The following is a 17,342-nucleotide window of genomic DNA, read 5'->3' as shown; positions in this document are numbered from 1 at the left end:
AAAAAGGTGGGGAGGTAAACTCGGGGAAGCAAAACAACCAAGACAGTTCCACACTGCCATTAAGAATATTGGTTAATCTACCTCTTCTTGATGCCAGCTTATTTTTTGTGCTGCTCTCTTCAGGACCTGATCCCTCTAAGAAGACATAGGACAATCTCTTTTCCTTCTCTCGTCTGATTTTAATACATTTTGTATCTTTCTTTTAAGCAAAGAGTTATGATGCTTGACGCTGTAGCAGCTCACAAGCTGCTCACCTCAACTTGCCTCCCTGAGAGATGGGTAATTTTGCCTGCTTCAGAATCATAATATAAAACCTCAAGTCATATAAAATAATACCCAAGAGAACTTGTGCTCACCTGATGACAGTGTTCTATTATGATGATGGCCCACTTGATGCATGCTTTGCTGTAATAGACTCAGGCATTCTCCAAGGCAGCTCAGGGTGGCAGCAGAGGTAGCTTTTAAAAGTAGCAAGTCCTGATCCAAGGCAGAAAGGGGCCCAGAACTTGGGAGAGCTTCAATGGCTTGTACAAGGTTCTTCTGTTGTCCTTCAACTTGGTTCATGATCTGTAAAGGTCCAAAAACATCTGCTGTCATAGGAAACACCACTGTGTAGCTGCTGAACTCTTATGGATTGAAATAGTGACTAAATGTGAAGAACTACCACAAATGAATGTTAATGTTCTGATCCAAACACACCATATACTTACCCACAAAAACGATGGGCTTGAGACTACCAAAGGCCTGTAAAAATGTCAAGACTATGTTAGAGAAAATCGTCTCTTAAAATAGTAGGTTCACAGTAGGTTTAATAGTGACTCATACTTTCTGAAAGTCTTCATAAAGAAAAGTGTGAAAATTCTACTTCCTTCTCCATTATTAATTTTGGCTTAGATTTTCTTGCCTTTGTATGTGATCTGACACACCCAAGGAAGTTAGTGTCTCTCCTCCCTCTTTCCTAAATGAAATATCTAATCACAGTTTAAGAACGCACATTATTCATTTCTCAGGCATCAGTAAGGAACTGTTTTTACAAAATAGGTAATTTGTAAGTTTACAGACATTACATAGGATGCAACTTAGAGTACTTATTTAATATCAGATAAGAATATCAGAGGAAGAAAGTTAACCTGTTTCTACATTTGGACCACCCAGATGAAATTGGTGCTTATATAGCAGATAAAAGCATTATTTGAGCAGGCTGTTCTTTAAGGAAATTGGCGAGTTTTCAAAATCCAAAAGCCAAAAGAAAAAGGAGATATTCAAAACTTCTCTCTCCATTTTTACAGCTTGTAGGAAATTATACATGCACATGACAAGCCTCTTACACTTACCTTGCAAAAAACTTACTGCAAAAACTTACAATTTTATACTTGAGGTATCCAAAGCTTTCAAAAAAATATATCTGAAGACATCTCAATAAACAAAGATTCAAGCTCCATTTGTCCACACTACTATATTGTAAAAATGTATTACGAACTTCATGCCCTTTTTATTATCATTTTTATATTTTTGAAGTATAGTGTGCTTCCTGTAGCATCCCTACTCTGTCATCAATAGACTGATTTAAAAAGTATATGTGGAGTGCACTGAAAAGCTAGAAAGGAAACTGAACTCAGAGATGCAAATAACCATTCTTGCAAAAAAAGAGTAGAATTACATGAAAAGCTGTTGTCGCAGTTCGTAAGGAAATTCAGCCAAATGCCTTGCTGAAGGTTACAATGACATTTTAATAATCAACATTTAAAACAGAGGCTAGAGCTTCAGTAGAATCCACAGACAATTTCAATTCCCTTTGACAGAAAACAAGATCAATCAGAAGGTGACACAGATGCCCTCGATATGCAGCTTTAGGGAACCACTAGAATCCCAGGCAGTGCTCTGTTTTCAGAAGTCACACACAGTGTATCTGAGCTCCACAGCACGGAAAGGGGGTTGCTTCAAAGACAAAACAAAACCAAAAGCACCATGGACACACACTCATGCAAATATTCCTCCCTCAGGAAAAGAGAACAAGGAGGTAAATTGAAGGAACAACTAGGAGAAAAAAAGATGACCATCTCCCTGTAAGATTAAACAATATAATTGTATGGGAAACTGCTTCTCTCCTTTTCCCACCCTGTATAAGAATGTGACATTGAAAACCTGACATTCTCATGCTTCACAGCAACAGAAATGTTCTATTTTCATTTCTAAGGGACCAGTTTCCCTACTTTCCTTTTTTTTTTTTTGTGAGAAACAGCCTATATTTCCAAGATTTGCTTCCACAGGAAATAAAATCAAAAATAAAACTTCAAATATTTCAATTATCCCTTCCCCCTTAATAAAGGACAACTATATTCTTCTGCAGATAAGACAGGAGAATAAGATACACTGGTTAGAGACCTTACGAAACATTTGGAAAATTAACTGAATGTTTGCCGTTATCACCTAGCCCAAAACTTTACAGGCTTTTATCAGCCATATTTTTCCTAGATTAGGAGAAATTTCAATAAAATCAATGATTTATTCAAAACAAGGTGTTGCTCTGAGTCTTACTGTTCTCTAGCTGACCTGAGATAGCTTTAAAGCAGCCTTTTGATTCATCCTTTCCGTGTCACCTAGTTTCATGTTACAGTTGTGATACCGGCAGCTGTTCTACAGACCTGACACAGCAGAAGACAAGGCAAATTCTGTGTAGTGTTCAAACTATTAGAACTTACTGAATATTTACTGCTCAAGCACTGATCAAAACCATCCTGTTTAAGGTGCTGAATGGTCAGAACAAAGAGGAAGAATCTTCCCTATTCTAGAGAGTGACAGAACAACTCTGTGGCCAAAAGCGTAACGATATAACATAAATTATTGAAATAATTGAACTGACAGCTCAAATGAGTAATTCTCTACTTTCTACAACAGCAAAGGTTATTTGCCCCCATCTCCTCACCAAATTTCTACCCACTTCTCTTTCCACTCTTGTTTTGGCTTTGACGTCTTGTGATAGTTTCAGTCTAGGCCTTCCTGGAGACCAGCTTGTAAACAGGAAGGACTAGGGGAGTGATCAAGGAAGTATTCCATGCTATTCCTTTACGTAAACTGAGGTATAAATAAGCTGGTCAGAGAGACCTCTTTCTCTTCTCTTCCAGCAAGGTTTGGGAACAGTAGGTCCCTGCGTTGGTCTTGTTTATCTGGAGCTGAGGTCCACAGCAACTGCTGTTGCCTATCACGCGTGAGGGGAGAGTGCTGAGCCGGGTCTGGCTGTCCTGCTTTTCTCAAGGGACATGGTGAGATTTTGCTAGTTACTAGGTTTTTCGATTGTGCAAAACTGTTTTGTTTTGTCCCTTTTTGTCCCTCTTCCCTTCCCCTCTTTCCCTTTTGGGAGCCGTTTGGGGTTTCTGTGTTTATATGTACAAGTATCTTAATTGTATATTTGTAATATACATAAAATATATATATATTTTATATAGCTTTTGCTATTCTGTTTTTTTTTTCTTCTGAGAGGTTTTCTGCTGTAGTCTGTGAGGTTTGGTGGGAAGCCAACTACAACCAGTTACATACCTCCTCTTCACCCATATATTCTTCTCATACTATGGCACAGAAACTGCACATTTTCACAAATGCACTGAAACTTCAAAAATACAACTCTATGGTAGACATAAAATAGAAAAACTGAAAGAACTATCAGGACTACATGTCATGGCTAGGCTTCGCGAACAAAGATTTGGGAAGGCTCTATCCACATTTGTTACAGGCACGCTGGTGGCTTATGAGGTCAATACGAGATAGACATGTCCGATTGCAAAAGGCACAGCAGAAAGACTCCTTAGATGGTATATTCTGCAAAACACGGTTCTTTCTGCATTGTCTTTTCTCCTCGAGAGTGATCCTGCGTGCGTTCTCAAAGGAGACAGCAGCGTTATAGATGGTGTGTCTCCAGGCCTCCCGATTTGAGGCCAGAGTAGACCAGTTATGTTGATCAATATGGCCAAGGCTGAGATGCTGTTTCAGGAAGTCCTTGTATCTTTTCTTCGGGGCTCCTCTCTTGCAGCAGCCGGTGGTAAGTTCACCATAAAGCAAGATCTTAGGGAGGCGGTGGTCCTTCATCCTGGAGACGTGCCCTGCCCAACACAGCTGTGTTCTCATCGATATGTATTAAAAGGAATTATATGCATGCAAATATCTAGCATTAGTAGGTCTGCATTTAGGAGAACAAGCAGATGACACATGTTCCCTATAAACAGCAGCTCCTGAAAACTTTAAGTAGATTCAGACCTTTTAGCCTGTCAAATTCTCAGGTATCACCGATGTTCTTGTGGTGGGCTAACTTTGGCTGGATGCCAGGTGCCCACCACTCCCCCTTCTCAGCTGGACATGTGGAGAAAAAGTACAACAAAAGGCTCGTGGGTAGATATAAGGACAGGGAAGTCTCTGTCACTCCTTCCTCCTCACTCTCTTTGCCTGACCAGCACGGGGTCCTCCCATAGGAGACAGTCCTCCATGAACTGCTCCAGCACAGGTCCCTCACAGTTTCACAAGTCCTGTCAAGCAAACCTGCTTCAGCATGAGTTTTCCACAGGGTCACAGCCTCCTTCAGGGATCTATTTGCTCTGCATGGGGTCCTTCACAGGCTACAGGTGAATATCTGCTTGCTGTGAACTTCCAGGGACTGCACGAGGGCACAGCCTGCCTCACCACAGTCTTCACCATGGGCTGCAGGGGAATCTCTGCTCCGCCACCTGAAACACCACCTTCCCCTCCTTCTTCACTGAACTTGGTGTCTGTAGTTGCTTCTCTCACATATTCTCTCTTCTCTGGCTTCTGTTGAGCAGCAGTTTTCTCCCCCGCTTAAATCTGTTATCCCAGAGGCACCATCACCATGACTGATGGGCTCGGCCTTGGCCAGCAGCAGGTCTTGGAGCCGGCTGGCATTGGCGCTGTCAGATGTACGGAAGCTTCTGGCAGCTTCTCACAGAAGCCACCTCTGTGGCCCTTCTGCTGCCAAAACCTTCCCGTGCAAACCCAATACAGTTCTCCTGAATGACACTACACTCAAAGAAACCTGTCACCCAATGACACCTCCCCAAATGATCAAATGCAACAGGAAACATCTCTGATGTTTTCCTCGGTAGGTCACCCTCTCCCTACCACTTGCTCCAAACCAGCCAATTCACAGCTTCCATTGCTACCTGCTTCTTCCTCTTCCAAGCTATCTTAAAATCCTGGGTGATTGGTCTCCCTACTTACCGCAGCAACTGCTAACTCCTCCTTCACAGATGGAACTGCACCTCCTGGATCTTCCTATTGGGAACACACAGCCAATCACCATGTAAGAGACCAAATGCTTAAGAGACAAGATCCCAATGAAACAGTAAGTAGAAACTACTCTAACTCTCAGAGTCACCCTCATAGTATGTGGAAGATTAGCAGAAAAGGCCATCAGATACTCTAGATCTGCAAAGAAATTTGTTTCAGACCTAAGAAGAAGAAAGAACATTCTTTCATACAGTAAATAAACTAAAATTTGTTCTAACAAAATAATTTAGGAAGTAATAATGAAAAATTGAGGTGCTGTTTTCTGTGCTAAGAGAAAAAAATACAGTAATTCAATATTTTGTTAAAATACTAAGTGATATATTAATCTTTCCAATGCAGAGAAATCATCTTACAAAACCTGAATGTCATTTTTGATTTAGCGCTTCAATTTGTTTCTGAAATTCCCAATTATTATATATAATAAGCTCTCTATTCAAGATTTTTCCTCCCATCTTACAACAGAAATAAATAGAAACTGCAAAGGAAGAAAACTGAATAGCCACATCTGAATGTAAGAGGATACAACTGCTCTTGACATGATTTTATTTTAAATGTTCTTGTTATCCAGACTCCAGGACTAACAGCCCTAAGTCTGTTTGTCCAGGCCAGGTGTGTATTATGATAATCAGAACATTTTTCAAGAATTTTTGATCCTACAGGATTTCACCCAATTAACACAGTGCATCACAACAACCTAAAGTAAACACCAGCTTTATGCTATCTATAAACCTACCCAATCCACAGCTGCTTCAGGGGCATCTCCCAAGACAATGATTTCAAGTTCCCCAAAGCAAAGGAAGAATGATATCAGCTATATTAACTCAAAGAGCAAACAGACACTCTTCCCTTTGTCACACAGGCCACGTGGAGCTGGCCAAGAAAATAAGCAGTGTCACCAATCCTGACTTTCTATGTAATGATTTAAATAATTCAGATAATCCTACCCTTCTTTTAGAACACAAAACATGAAGATTTTTCAGGCCGCCCCAGCCACTATCTGATGTCCACATGAGCAATTTAAATTTTAATTTAGTTTGAATTTTAGTACTGAACCCTTTTATAGTCAGTATTAAGATATGCCTACCCATGTGTACAAAAAAATCCAAAACACTCTGGAGAAAAAGGAAAATGTTTTTTTAGCGCTGAAAACCCACGGAAATTCTGTATCATCAAGCTCCTCTGTGATGTGTTAGAAATCATTTATCAAGGAGACATTCCGCTCCATCAGTTAACTCTTTTTCGCTACCGTGGTAATCTCTGCACACCATCACGAGCAGCACATTGTCTGATGACTTATCTCTAGGCAATTCCTCTGAAAGATTTAATGCAGTGATTTTTACTTCGAAATCCTTTCCATTACTGACTGCATGCAAGTTGAAAACAATTATTTAAAACATGGGAAAATAAACACAATAGAAAATGCTTATATGAAAAATAGAGTATCTATAAAAATAAACAGTTGCATGGAAAAGTCTTTTAGAAATTTAAATAGTAATAGAAAAGTAACATGCATCACTTCCTTACAACTAAGGCAAGCTGTTCTTGTGAGAAGTTTACTGCTTTCAAAGGCTGGGAAGGAGCCAATTTGCTGCTTCGTGCTTTTCTGGCAGGATTTGATTAGTTGGTTGCTTTGTTTGGGGTTTTTTTAATGAAGCGTAATATGAAAACACAGTCTCTCTCTCCCATACACACACACACACACACGCACATGTACACACACACACTTTCTGGAAATACTAGTTTTTTGCTTTTTAGGCAATAGTACCAGAAGAAAAACATTTCACAAAACACTGAAAGGACAGAAGGTGAGACCAGCTTTTCAAACTACCCTAGAGTAAGCCACAAGTAATATGTATAAGGACCTGGCCTCTCATTATTAAACATGCATATGCCACAAGGGTTCAGGGTTTTTTCTTTTATTTAATATAAAACACTGCTTTTCTTAAAAGCAAAAGCAGATGAAGGACAGAAGAGAAGAAAGTCTACACACAAAAAATAAAAAACCTTCTAAGCCATTGTAAACCCAATACATTGGGTTGCCAATGTGAACCTAATACAGTCATCAGTTCTGACCCTGAGCAAGGACTCCTCCTGCAATCTTGACCTGTATTTCATCAACACCACAAACTGTCATATTGTAAATATCAAAAGTTAGAACTGACAACCAGTATATATACAAGTTATATATATATATACAAGTTATATATATATATACAAGTTATATATATATATACAAGTTATAAATATATATATATATATACACACACATGTACACACACACATCTACCAAGAATTTATCAAAATGCAAGATACCAATACCTAGAACTCCAATGTCACTAAAGCAATCACACCAGTCACTAACTGGACACATTAGCTACCAATTAAGCCCAAGTTCACCATTTCCACACCATTTCCATTAATATTTTCCACTTTAAACCATTTATTATGAAAAAGGAAAGAGTATAACCGTGCATGCAAAAAGACTACTGTAAATACTGTTAATCACAAGCTCAAAAAATATACCTCACCTGACAAGTTTGACAAATTAAGGTAACTTCTACAAATGCTGTAGAAATGTAGGGGAGGGTTCCTATTTAATGCATTTTGTTTTTAGTTAGGCATAACCACTGCAGATCAAGTGAACTTTTGCCTTGACCTAACTTCTGAAAAGCATTCTCAGACTACTCACGGTCACTTGCTATGTGCATCTTACTACTTGATGAAAGAAATCTTCTGACAAAGATTTATAGACTTCTCTCTTTTCCTCTGTAAAGTCATATAACAGATCTTTTAATGAAATTTCATCCATAGCATGCAAGCTAGGAAGGCAAAATTACAACTTAATATATAACTGAAGTGAAAGAACTAAATACAGAGATTGCTGCTGGAAGTTTCGCAATATCTAACAAAAAGTCTCTTGTCAAGACAATTTTGCATTTCAGCTCTAAAATTGTCTAGTGTACAAGACCAGATAACTACAAACATGCTTAATTTTCACAAGCAACATATCTGTACACTTCCCTTACAATAATATCTGATCTCTGGACCAAAAAGACCTCCTTGAGCTGCAAACAAGAGAATTCTACCCACAAAGCTTCAATCTGGATGAAGACCCGCAGTAGCCTTTGTGAACATTACTATGCTAATGAGAAAAAATATTTTAAGAAAGGATCCTAGAACACCGAGTGAGATGTTTTCATATCTTGGAAAGATGGAACGAGATAATGACATCCATATCAGCTGTCCTTTCTTCATTACTCCTCTTTCCCACTGCAGAGAATAAGCACAAAATTCTCCATTATTGTCACCTCAGGGTAGCAGTCAGCTTGACCTCAATTATCTTAACTAAGCAAACAATGAACAGTAAAATTGGAATGACTTGTTATATAATAGTTATTAAGGCTTAGACACATACATCCTATCAATGAAGCTTCAAAGGAGCAAGTTAATTTTCACTTGGCATGTAATTTACAGACAGAGACACAAAAAATGACAGAACAAACAGAACTATACCTCTAACAATCAGGACGGAAGCTAATCACCAGGGTACACTTTTTCTTTTCAGTTCTTGCCTCTACTTTTATAATTCAATTTCTTTCCTCAAAGGAGGATGAAAACAAGCTCCCCCCAACCCCCATCCGTTATCTTGTTCTCTTTTCCCTAACCAGGAATCCACATAATCTCTGTTACGGGAAAAACTGAAAAGTTCAGTTGCTACCTATCTTTATTGTCTCAGTTAAGAAAACATTATTTCCTTTGGGGTTTTGTTTTGGCTTTCTGTGCTCAGTCTTCTCACCGCTCACTCAGTAGGGTGGTTCCTCGCAAGGAAAGCCTTACAGAACAAAGATCAAATGTCATTAGGACCAACTGTTATTTACCTAATCCTGTAATGAACTTTTAAAATTGGTTAGTTAATTTATTCATAGACTAAACATGATCCTATGCTCCAGACTTTACACGTTCAATTCCTATTTTATATCTTCAAATTCTGTAACTTGGACACTTGCTGCATATCCTTACAACATATTATCATTCTATTTTGTGAAGACAACATTCATTATTCATTTGATGAACTACAGGTTCTTGCTCACTAACCTACTATCCAGTAGTTTATTAATCACACCTCCAAGCTTCCTTGCTATTATTTGCACAGCTACAATAATCAGACTTTGTATTTTCTAGGTCTGAATACTATTGCTTTAGTCCCTAAGGTTACTGGACTCGTAAGGAGAGAGGAAAAAGAGGAGACAGGTTGTTTTTTGTTGAGGGTTCTGGAAGCCTTAAACATTCCTTGCAGTAGCAGAGGAAGAAAATTAATCTATCTTTCAAAGAAATTTTAGTTTGTTGCAACCCAGGTATACGAGAGGAAGCTCCTCCTTTCCTTCAATCCTTTAAAAGAGGCAGAAGCTCAGTGAGAAAACAAGCTGACCTAACTACCTGTTCTACAAAAGCATCTCTCTGCTCAGAAGAATGAAAGACAGGATACACTTAGAAGATCTATCCTTAAATACCAAAGAGTGTATGACATCTCTGATTGTCAACATTCTCCAGGACTTTATGCAGACACTTTATTCGTGTGCAAAACACTCCCAAGGACAACTTGAGTGTTCTCTGTGTGTTTCTATGGAACTCTGCTTCTCACATCAGGAAATAGAGACACCAGAGAGAAATTCACAGCCCTTGCAACACATATGCCAGTTAGTATAGAGGATCTAAGCAGTTCTGGCAGGATCCCTGAGAATGCCTCCAGCAATCTCCACAAAACAGCTCACCTGCTTTGGGCCAAAACAAATCACAAGGTTCCCTTTGCTACTTCACGACGACTCCTTACCAGACTTCCTTATGACAATTCCAGACTTAAGATTAAATGAATACTTTCGGTATTCCATCTGTCTTTTTCCTCACCTGAGAAATGAGCTACTGAATGACAAAGACAACTGGAGACAGGGGTGAGGAAAAGACGTTGTGTCCACACAGACAGACTAAGCCAAAAGGTCAAATTTTGCCAGAGAATATTTCAGCAGACAGACAATCTTGGATTTTCTAAACCAAAGGATGTTTTTAATCGTAATCAATACTCTCAGATATTCAGCTTCTCTTGAATGCCTTCATATTTTATAGATGGGGGGAAAAAATAGGGGAAGGGGGAAGGCTTTTCCTGTCATACTCTCAAAATCTGCTAGTTATTCTTAGAATCCCTGCTTTTTCCCTCCCAAACCAACATAAACTTCATGATCTTTTCCCTGTAGAAGAGGAAGATTTACAAACAAACCAAAGTACTACAATTCTAATAGTGTCAGCTCTCTTAAGAGTTTCATGGAGCTACTCCACAAGTCTTTAGGTGAGAAGGGAAATCTTTTTTAGTAAGAGCTGTCTGCCATAATAAATACACAAGTGAAAGAACATGATTCAGACAAATTGTTTCAATGAGCACTGATTTTCCCCACAAATCAGAGTAAGTGGGCTACTCTTCTGCAAAATGATCAGTATCAAGCTACCACTGGTCACTTGGCCACTGAAGGGAGGTGTCTGGGAATCAGGGCATATTGGAGGAGACATTACAGGTTTTCTTTTTTGCCTGTTGTGTTAGAGTTCCCTGCGAATATTCCACATATCTAAGGTAACACATGACATTTGCGACCAGGTTGTACAAAAACACAACTACTAAGTGCTGGGTCCCCCCACCATGATCCTTTTTCTTGAGTATTTTATAATCTACCTGCTATATTAACCACATACTACTAATAGTCACCTATTGAGATCTACCATTTACTATCAAAGACAATTCAAGGGGAACAGAGTGTCGGGATCTTGAGAAAAAAATGCGGAGGGAGGGGAGGGGAGGTTCAGAGAGGAGCAGAAAAAAGGAAACAGTTGCTCCCAAGGTCATTCCCCCACCACAGTGCTCCAGAACCCCCTTGCTTTCAGCGATCAAGAACCAAAAATCAGAGAAGGAAGAGGAAGGAATCTGCAAATTCAAGTAAATCCTCAATGGCCACTGGTTGCCATCTAGCCAAGCAGGAAGTACACTCTTCTATTTTAAACCACAGAATGCAGCACTGAGAGCACAGTTTATAAAAAGCACCTTCTGGGAAATTACTCTTATGCAATTTTACCATAAAAATTACCTTGCTAAGTCATTATTTTTAGCGATTAAACATTACTCATAAGCAGATGTTATTGTATGGGCTCTTCTGAGTAGCAGTTTTTCTTACACAGTTCAGAAGGATCACTTTGCTGAAGTTAACAGCTACAGCACAGAGCTGGAAAGCATATTTTGATTACCAGCAATTAAGGCACATTTGTGAATTTCAAGCATTCCAAAGAGCACTTAAAAGGTTGCTGCTAGCCATTAAGTCAACATCAGCAATCACAAGAAAATTCTATTAGTTTACCATGCTAGACTATACTATTGATATAAGGTGAGGTTTGGACTTTGAGTGAAATTAGTCTTCAGAAGAGAAAAGGCCATGTTGAACATAAAATATACATTTCAACATGAGTAGCTTCAAAGATGAGGAGGTTTCTCTCAGAACACTTGGTGCTAGAAAATGTAACTCTGAACCTTTTTTAATTTTTATTATTATTCCATTCCAGCTAGGAATACATAAATACACATACAACCACTCAGGGAAGTCCAAAATCCCATACAGTATTTATGCAAATTTCTGATGGACAGTTCCAGTGCTCCTTCCCTTTCTTAAGATTGCTCATATACCCTTTCACCCCTCCTCCCACCTAGCCACCTAGCTTGTAGTGTCCAATCACAAAACAAAATTTTGTTTCAGTCATTTAAAAAACTCTCAGGTGTGCGGTATAGACTGGAATGACTTTCAAAGTACATATTACTTCCCCATATTACAGTCAATTCATCTCGTGTTTTCTGAAAAGCAAGTGAGTTGACAGTATCAAGGCTATCTAATCTTGCCATTCCTGAGTCTTGAATAAAGTGTACCTCTATAGCTTTTGACAAAGCATTCCAAATCCATCCTTTTGACTTCCCAATACCATCCCAAAGTTGACTGTCAACTGGTTTAAGTTGACATCATTAACTTTACAGAACCAAAGTGATTCAACATACACTACTACAATTTTGAGTAGCCAATTTGTGACATACTGTAATATGGCTGAAGTACTTTTATACAGCAACTTTCCCACAAATCCATGTGTTTTGTGTCTGCCAGCCTAGACCTATCAAGCAGACTGCAGTTGGATAATAGGGTTCTCTGAGAAAAACTGCAAGCAGTTATCCCAGAAAACAGTCGATACCACCAGAAAAACATGCTAAGAAATTTGTGCAAGAACATAAGACTATGCTTCCTGGGAAGTGGGAAAGGGAAAAGACAAATACATGAACCACAATAAAAACCAAAAATAATTCCTCAGTTACAGGTATATATACGTCTAGAACCTATAATTCCAAGCTGCTTTAGAGCATATGTCAGATTCAGGCAGACATAATTCTGGTTTGCTTGCTGGATGAGATGTTTCTATCAAGGGCTGGACTTGATGATCTCGGAGGTCCCTTCCAACCCAGCTGATTCTATGAGTCTGTAATTATCTTCTTATCGTATTTTCAAAGCATATTGTCAGAAATCAGAATTGGACCCAAGAAGCAGGTAAGCAGCTGCTCAAAAGCATGGATGTAACACAGTTTCCAAAGCATTCAAAACCTGCAAGCCAAGCATTACCAAGATCACAGTAAGAACATGTAGCAAAAGCTGTTAGAGATCAGGTCTTTAGTAAACAACTGAGAACTATAGTGCTTACTATTCATGTTTGTTGTAAACTCAAAACGTCTTGAGTTTCGCGGAGCAGCATACAGCACTTTAGGTGTTACACAAGGAACTGAAGATTATAGTAAGCCCCTCGATAGAAGTATATAATAATGTAAACTTAATGGTACGCTTAAAATATATATGCCATTTCTATGGTTACTTTCTCCTTGAGGGCATTTATGTAAGTACTTTCCGTACTTAATATCTGAAACTTGGCTAGCCACCTAATATTACATTGTCATCCATTACTACTGAGAACATTCAAAAATATCTTCTACTTAATTTAATAAAAATAGCATGTAAGTGTGGGCTAACAAAATAGCCCATGTAAGTTGGAAGAAGTAATTTGCATTACAAACAGAGCTGCAGAAGGTGCCCCTTGTCATGTTCCGGGTTTGCTGTGATAATCACTGCTGCAGCAGCCAGCCACCCAGAAACACATACCAAAAGCAAGGCCATGAGATGTGATACCCTAATCTGAGAAAAGATTTACTGAAGTATGTTTTCTTTAAAGCTTCATTTTCCAGCTGTGAACTCTAACTTGAAACTACTGCAAAATTTGTGCTTTAATTGTGAAAGAAACCAGCCTTGTAGTTTTCCGAATATGCAGGTACATCTATGATTCTCTATGCTGTTTTATATATGCATATAAAACAGAACAGTTGAATTTTTTAAGTAAAACAGAATTAAGTGACAGTTTTGAAGGCACACAAAAGATGGAGACTGAATTCCCTTCAAATCTGACTTCTCTCAAGCTCCCTTGGGAACCTACCATTTATTTGAAATTTAATGAAATGTTTTAATAACTGTAAAGAGTGATCTTAGCTTCTCTGTAATTGCTTAAGAAAATGAATGCTGCAGCAATCTCTGAACGTAGTTATCGTACGCACTGTATTATCCCTAATTTATAAATTGCCATTTATTAAATGATTGAAAATTATCATCTTTGCACATGCTCAATTATGACTAAACTATAGGCTGAAGAAAAACCATGAAAAGAAGCCATGTTTGTATTATTTGCATTTTTCAGATTTGGATGGGGGGGACATCGAGGGGGAATCTCAGAAATAATGAGCCAAGTTCACTCTTGACATAACCTATATGGGCGAACAGTGTAATTTTAGTAGAATATTTGCTCTACGATTCCCATAGCAACCTTAATTCTCCCTGCCTGAGTATCTGGAATCCAGGATGACTCAATCCTTTGAATACAAAATCAAGTGCACAAAATAAGGTGTAGTTTAGGAAGGTGTAACTTATATGCACTTTTAGTGTCCTCAAACATATTGTAAATGCAAGGTAAAGGCTTAGAGATCACAAAATAATTCAGCTCATGTTCATGTGATAAGAACTACTGGTTTATAGTATTAGAACAATTTACATCTCCTCATCCCCAAAGTGAGACAGTTAATGCTACTTACTGAATAATTTTTATAAGCACATGCACAGTTACTACTCTGGGAGGTACTAGACTGACACTAGCAGAGATTTAGACATCCTATTTACTCCCCAAGGAGACAAGTTTCTATTGATCTTAGCAGTACTAACTTGAGGTAGAATAAACAGACATAAGAGATGAGATATCTATAGACAAGTCAAATAGCCTCCAAACAAAATGCCACAGAAGGCATCAAATAACTGCATCTGTTCTACATGTTCTCAATTCGCTTTTTGTCTATAAGGAGACAAAGAAGAGGCAATCGCTCAAACATTGCTGTACAGCCAGGAGAACATTTCTCTATGCTGCACAAGGATCACACGTTTCTAGAACTGGGGCCAAGGCCAATTCAGAAGAAAGTGCAATGGTGACACTTGTAGCTGCCCTTTTCAGACCTCATGTTAGGTTTGAAACTGGCTTTTACTGTTACAGGTCTAATGGCCCTAAACAAATTATAATGGCTCCTGTTAAAATACAGCTGGGAACAACCCTTTTAGTATCAGCCAGCTCAACTACAACTAAGCTGTTAAACATATCCACAACATAAATTTGTATTACAGTACTCCTCAATTAGAATAGTGTGTCTAAATACAGTTAAATAGTACTAGCTGTCATATAACCTACACTAGCATGTCCTATGCCAAATAAATATCACCTCCTGAATTAAGGCTTAAGGTCTCATTCACTTTCCATTGACTTCAATGGACACAGAACTGACCCAAAGGTTTCCTGCTGTCATTTCTTCACTACTGCTAGCCAAGAAGAAATTTCTGCTTTCTGAGAAACAGCTGGGTTTGGTGTGAGTTTTTTGCAAGCACTTTCATATTACCTGTTGTAGATAATTAAAATTAAATGCTGGTGAGTTTGCAAACAAATAAACATGCCATACAATATGTATAAAGCATAGATGTAGTGTTATTAAGTAACATATCTCATTTTCTGACCAGCATCCACCTATAGTTATAGACTACTTATTTTGTATATGATACGATACACTTGATGAAAGATAATCAAATAGGATGAGCCCTTACCTGTAATTTATTATGTATAGTGGAGGGTGGGAGGAAGATATTTTACATACAAGTCCAAGAAAAAATTGAAAGCTATAACTAACAAAGGTTACTCCTCTGTGTTCTTTCCCCCCCCTTTCCAAAACTGCCACTCACTGTACCACCATATTATTTCTCCAAATGAACAGAAACAGGACAATCCAATTTCAGATTTGAAACAGTATGAACACTTTCTGCAGTATCTATTAAAGATGAAATGCCTTGGACAGTCCAACTGAGAAACCTATGTACAGTGTATTTACTAAAGTAGTTTTGAAGTGCAGGAAGACTCTAGTTAAAAGAATCAACCACAAACAGCCACAAACATCATAAAGCCACCTTTTATACTGAAACATGTCTGGAAAGAAAAATAGCCATGATTTTAGTTAACTAGTTCTAAATCTGACTAGCAAAGGCACAGCAGCACTGACTTCAGGAGTGCTACTGCAGATACAGTCCACGGTTATCACTCTCCCCTTGATAAAGCACCTAGATTACCAGGTCAGAAAGACTGAAGTTAGCACAGTTTAGCAGTCCATGTTACATCCACCCCTTAGGGGAACATGATGAAACCATTTTCATCTCCCAAAAGCATATATTTGATTTATTACTCATGCAGGCCTGAAGGTCACTTTTGTCACAAAGCTAGCTCTCATCTTCCTACACTGCAAAATCAAGGTGAGAACTGCCAGTGAAAGCGATGCTCTAGTATACAGCACTTTTCCCTATTTACACAGAAATAGTTATACACAAAATTAGACACATCCTTTCAAAAACACTTCAATTATTAGCAGGATTTTTTAAATGTTCTTTGTGCATACTTCACACTGTTTATGCATGATGTCCTGTTCGAGGAGCTGAATCAACTTTCTTCATGCGCCCTTACTGCACAACCTTGCAGAACCTCAATGCTATGCCAAACATCTAGACCTACAGCATTCTTTTTGCTAGAACTCACACTAGATTGACCTTATCCATTGACGTGAAATAAAAAGCAAAACTTGACTTTTTCAAAGCTGAAAAGTAAAATCTGGCATAGATCAAAAATCATCAGGATTTCCCCCAGTACCAGTTTAAACACTGACTACAAAGCTTTAACACCAAAATACAGCTTAGTGTATGTGTTTGCACGTTCACATATGTCAAAGTCTCACAAGCTGAATGCCTCCCCAAGTGATTGAAGTACTGCATCTCCTTTTTCATCTACAATGCTGTCTGTGTAGTGCTATAATTCTTCAACGTTCTCCACAGACAACAGCCTTTTCTGCTAACAGTAGCTAACTACATTATCTAATTTTGCTATCCAAATATTACAGTGACCTGAAGACATTCACTTCTCACTTGAAAAATCCTCAGTGTTTTAGAATCATCTCCTTCTCCTAGTAACCACATAAAATTGGACACTTGCAGCCCACACAAAATTGCTGGTGAACCTCACTCCAGGAAGCCCTAGGTGCAGGTCCTAGATTTTCCTATATTGTAAGGGAGGAAGCAAAGAACTATCACCTGGTTGCCTAATTCATGCAGAAACAAATGGTAACCATATTTATACATGAAAAAGGACATGTAAGAAGTAGTAGTTCTGGAACTGCCCACTGTCACATAAAATGGGATTTCAAAGGGATCAGATTTCAAAAGGATCAGAAATTCCTTCACTGACTTTTTAAAATTCTGAGAAGAAATATTTCTCGGGACTTCTTTTAGCTAACTCCATTAAATTTGTGTAGAGTTCTGTAAATAATTAATATAAGTTGCTACAAAATCTTCACACGCTGCAATTCCTGG

General features: G+C 38.4%; 1 protein-coding gene across 1 annotated transcript in view; it reads right to left on the bottom strand.

Annotated features, from left to right (window-relative positions):
- The window catches only part of OSBPL10 (oxysterol binding protein like 10), a 113,872-nt gene that overhangs the window by 51,029 nt on the left and 45,501 nt on the right, over positions 1–17,342 (bottom strand). The window contains exon 5 of the mRNA XM_032676731.1: positions 357–567. Coding sequence (XP_032532622.1) covers positions 357–567 — 211 coding nt within the window. The remainder of the gene's footprint in view (positions 1–356; positions 568–17,342) is intronic.

Source organism: Chiroxiphia lanceolata, chromosome 1 (assembly GCF_009829145.1).
Source record: "Chiroxiphia lanceolata isolate bChiLan1 chromosome 1, bChiLan1.pri, whole genome shotgun sequence".
Lineage (NCBI taxonomy): Eukaryota > Metazoa > Chordata > Aves > Passeriformes > Pipridae > Chiroxiphia > Chiroxiphia lanceolata.
This window is presented reverse-complemented; position numbering and strand designations above follow the sequence as displayed.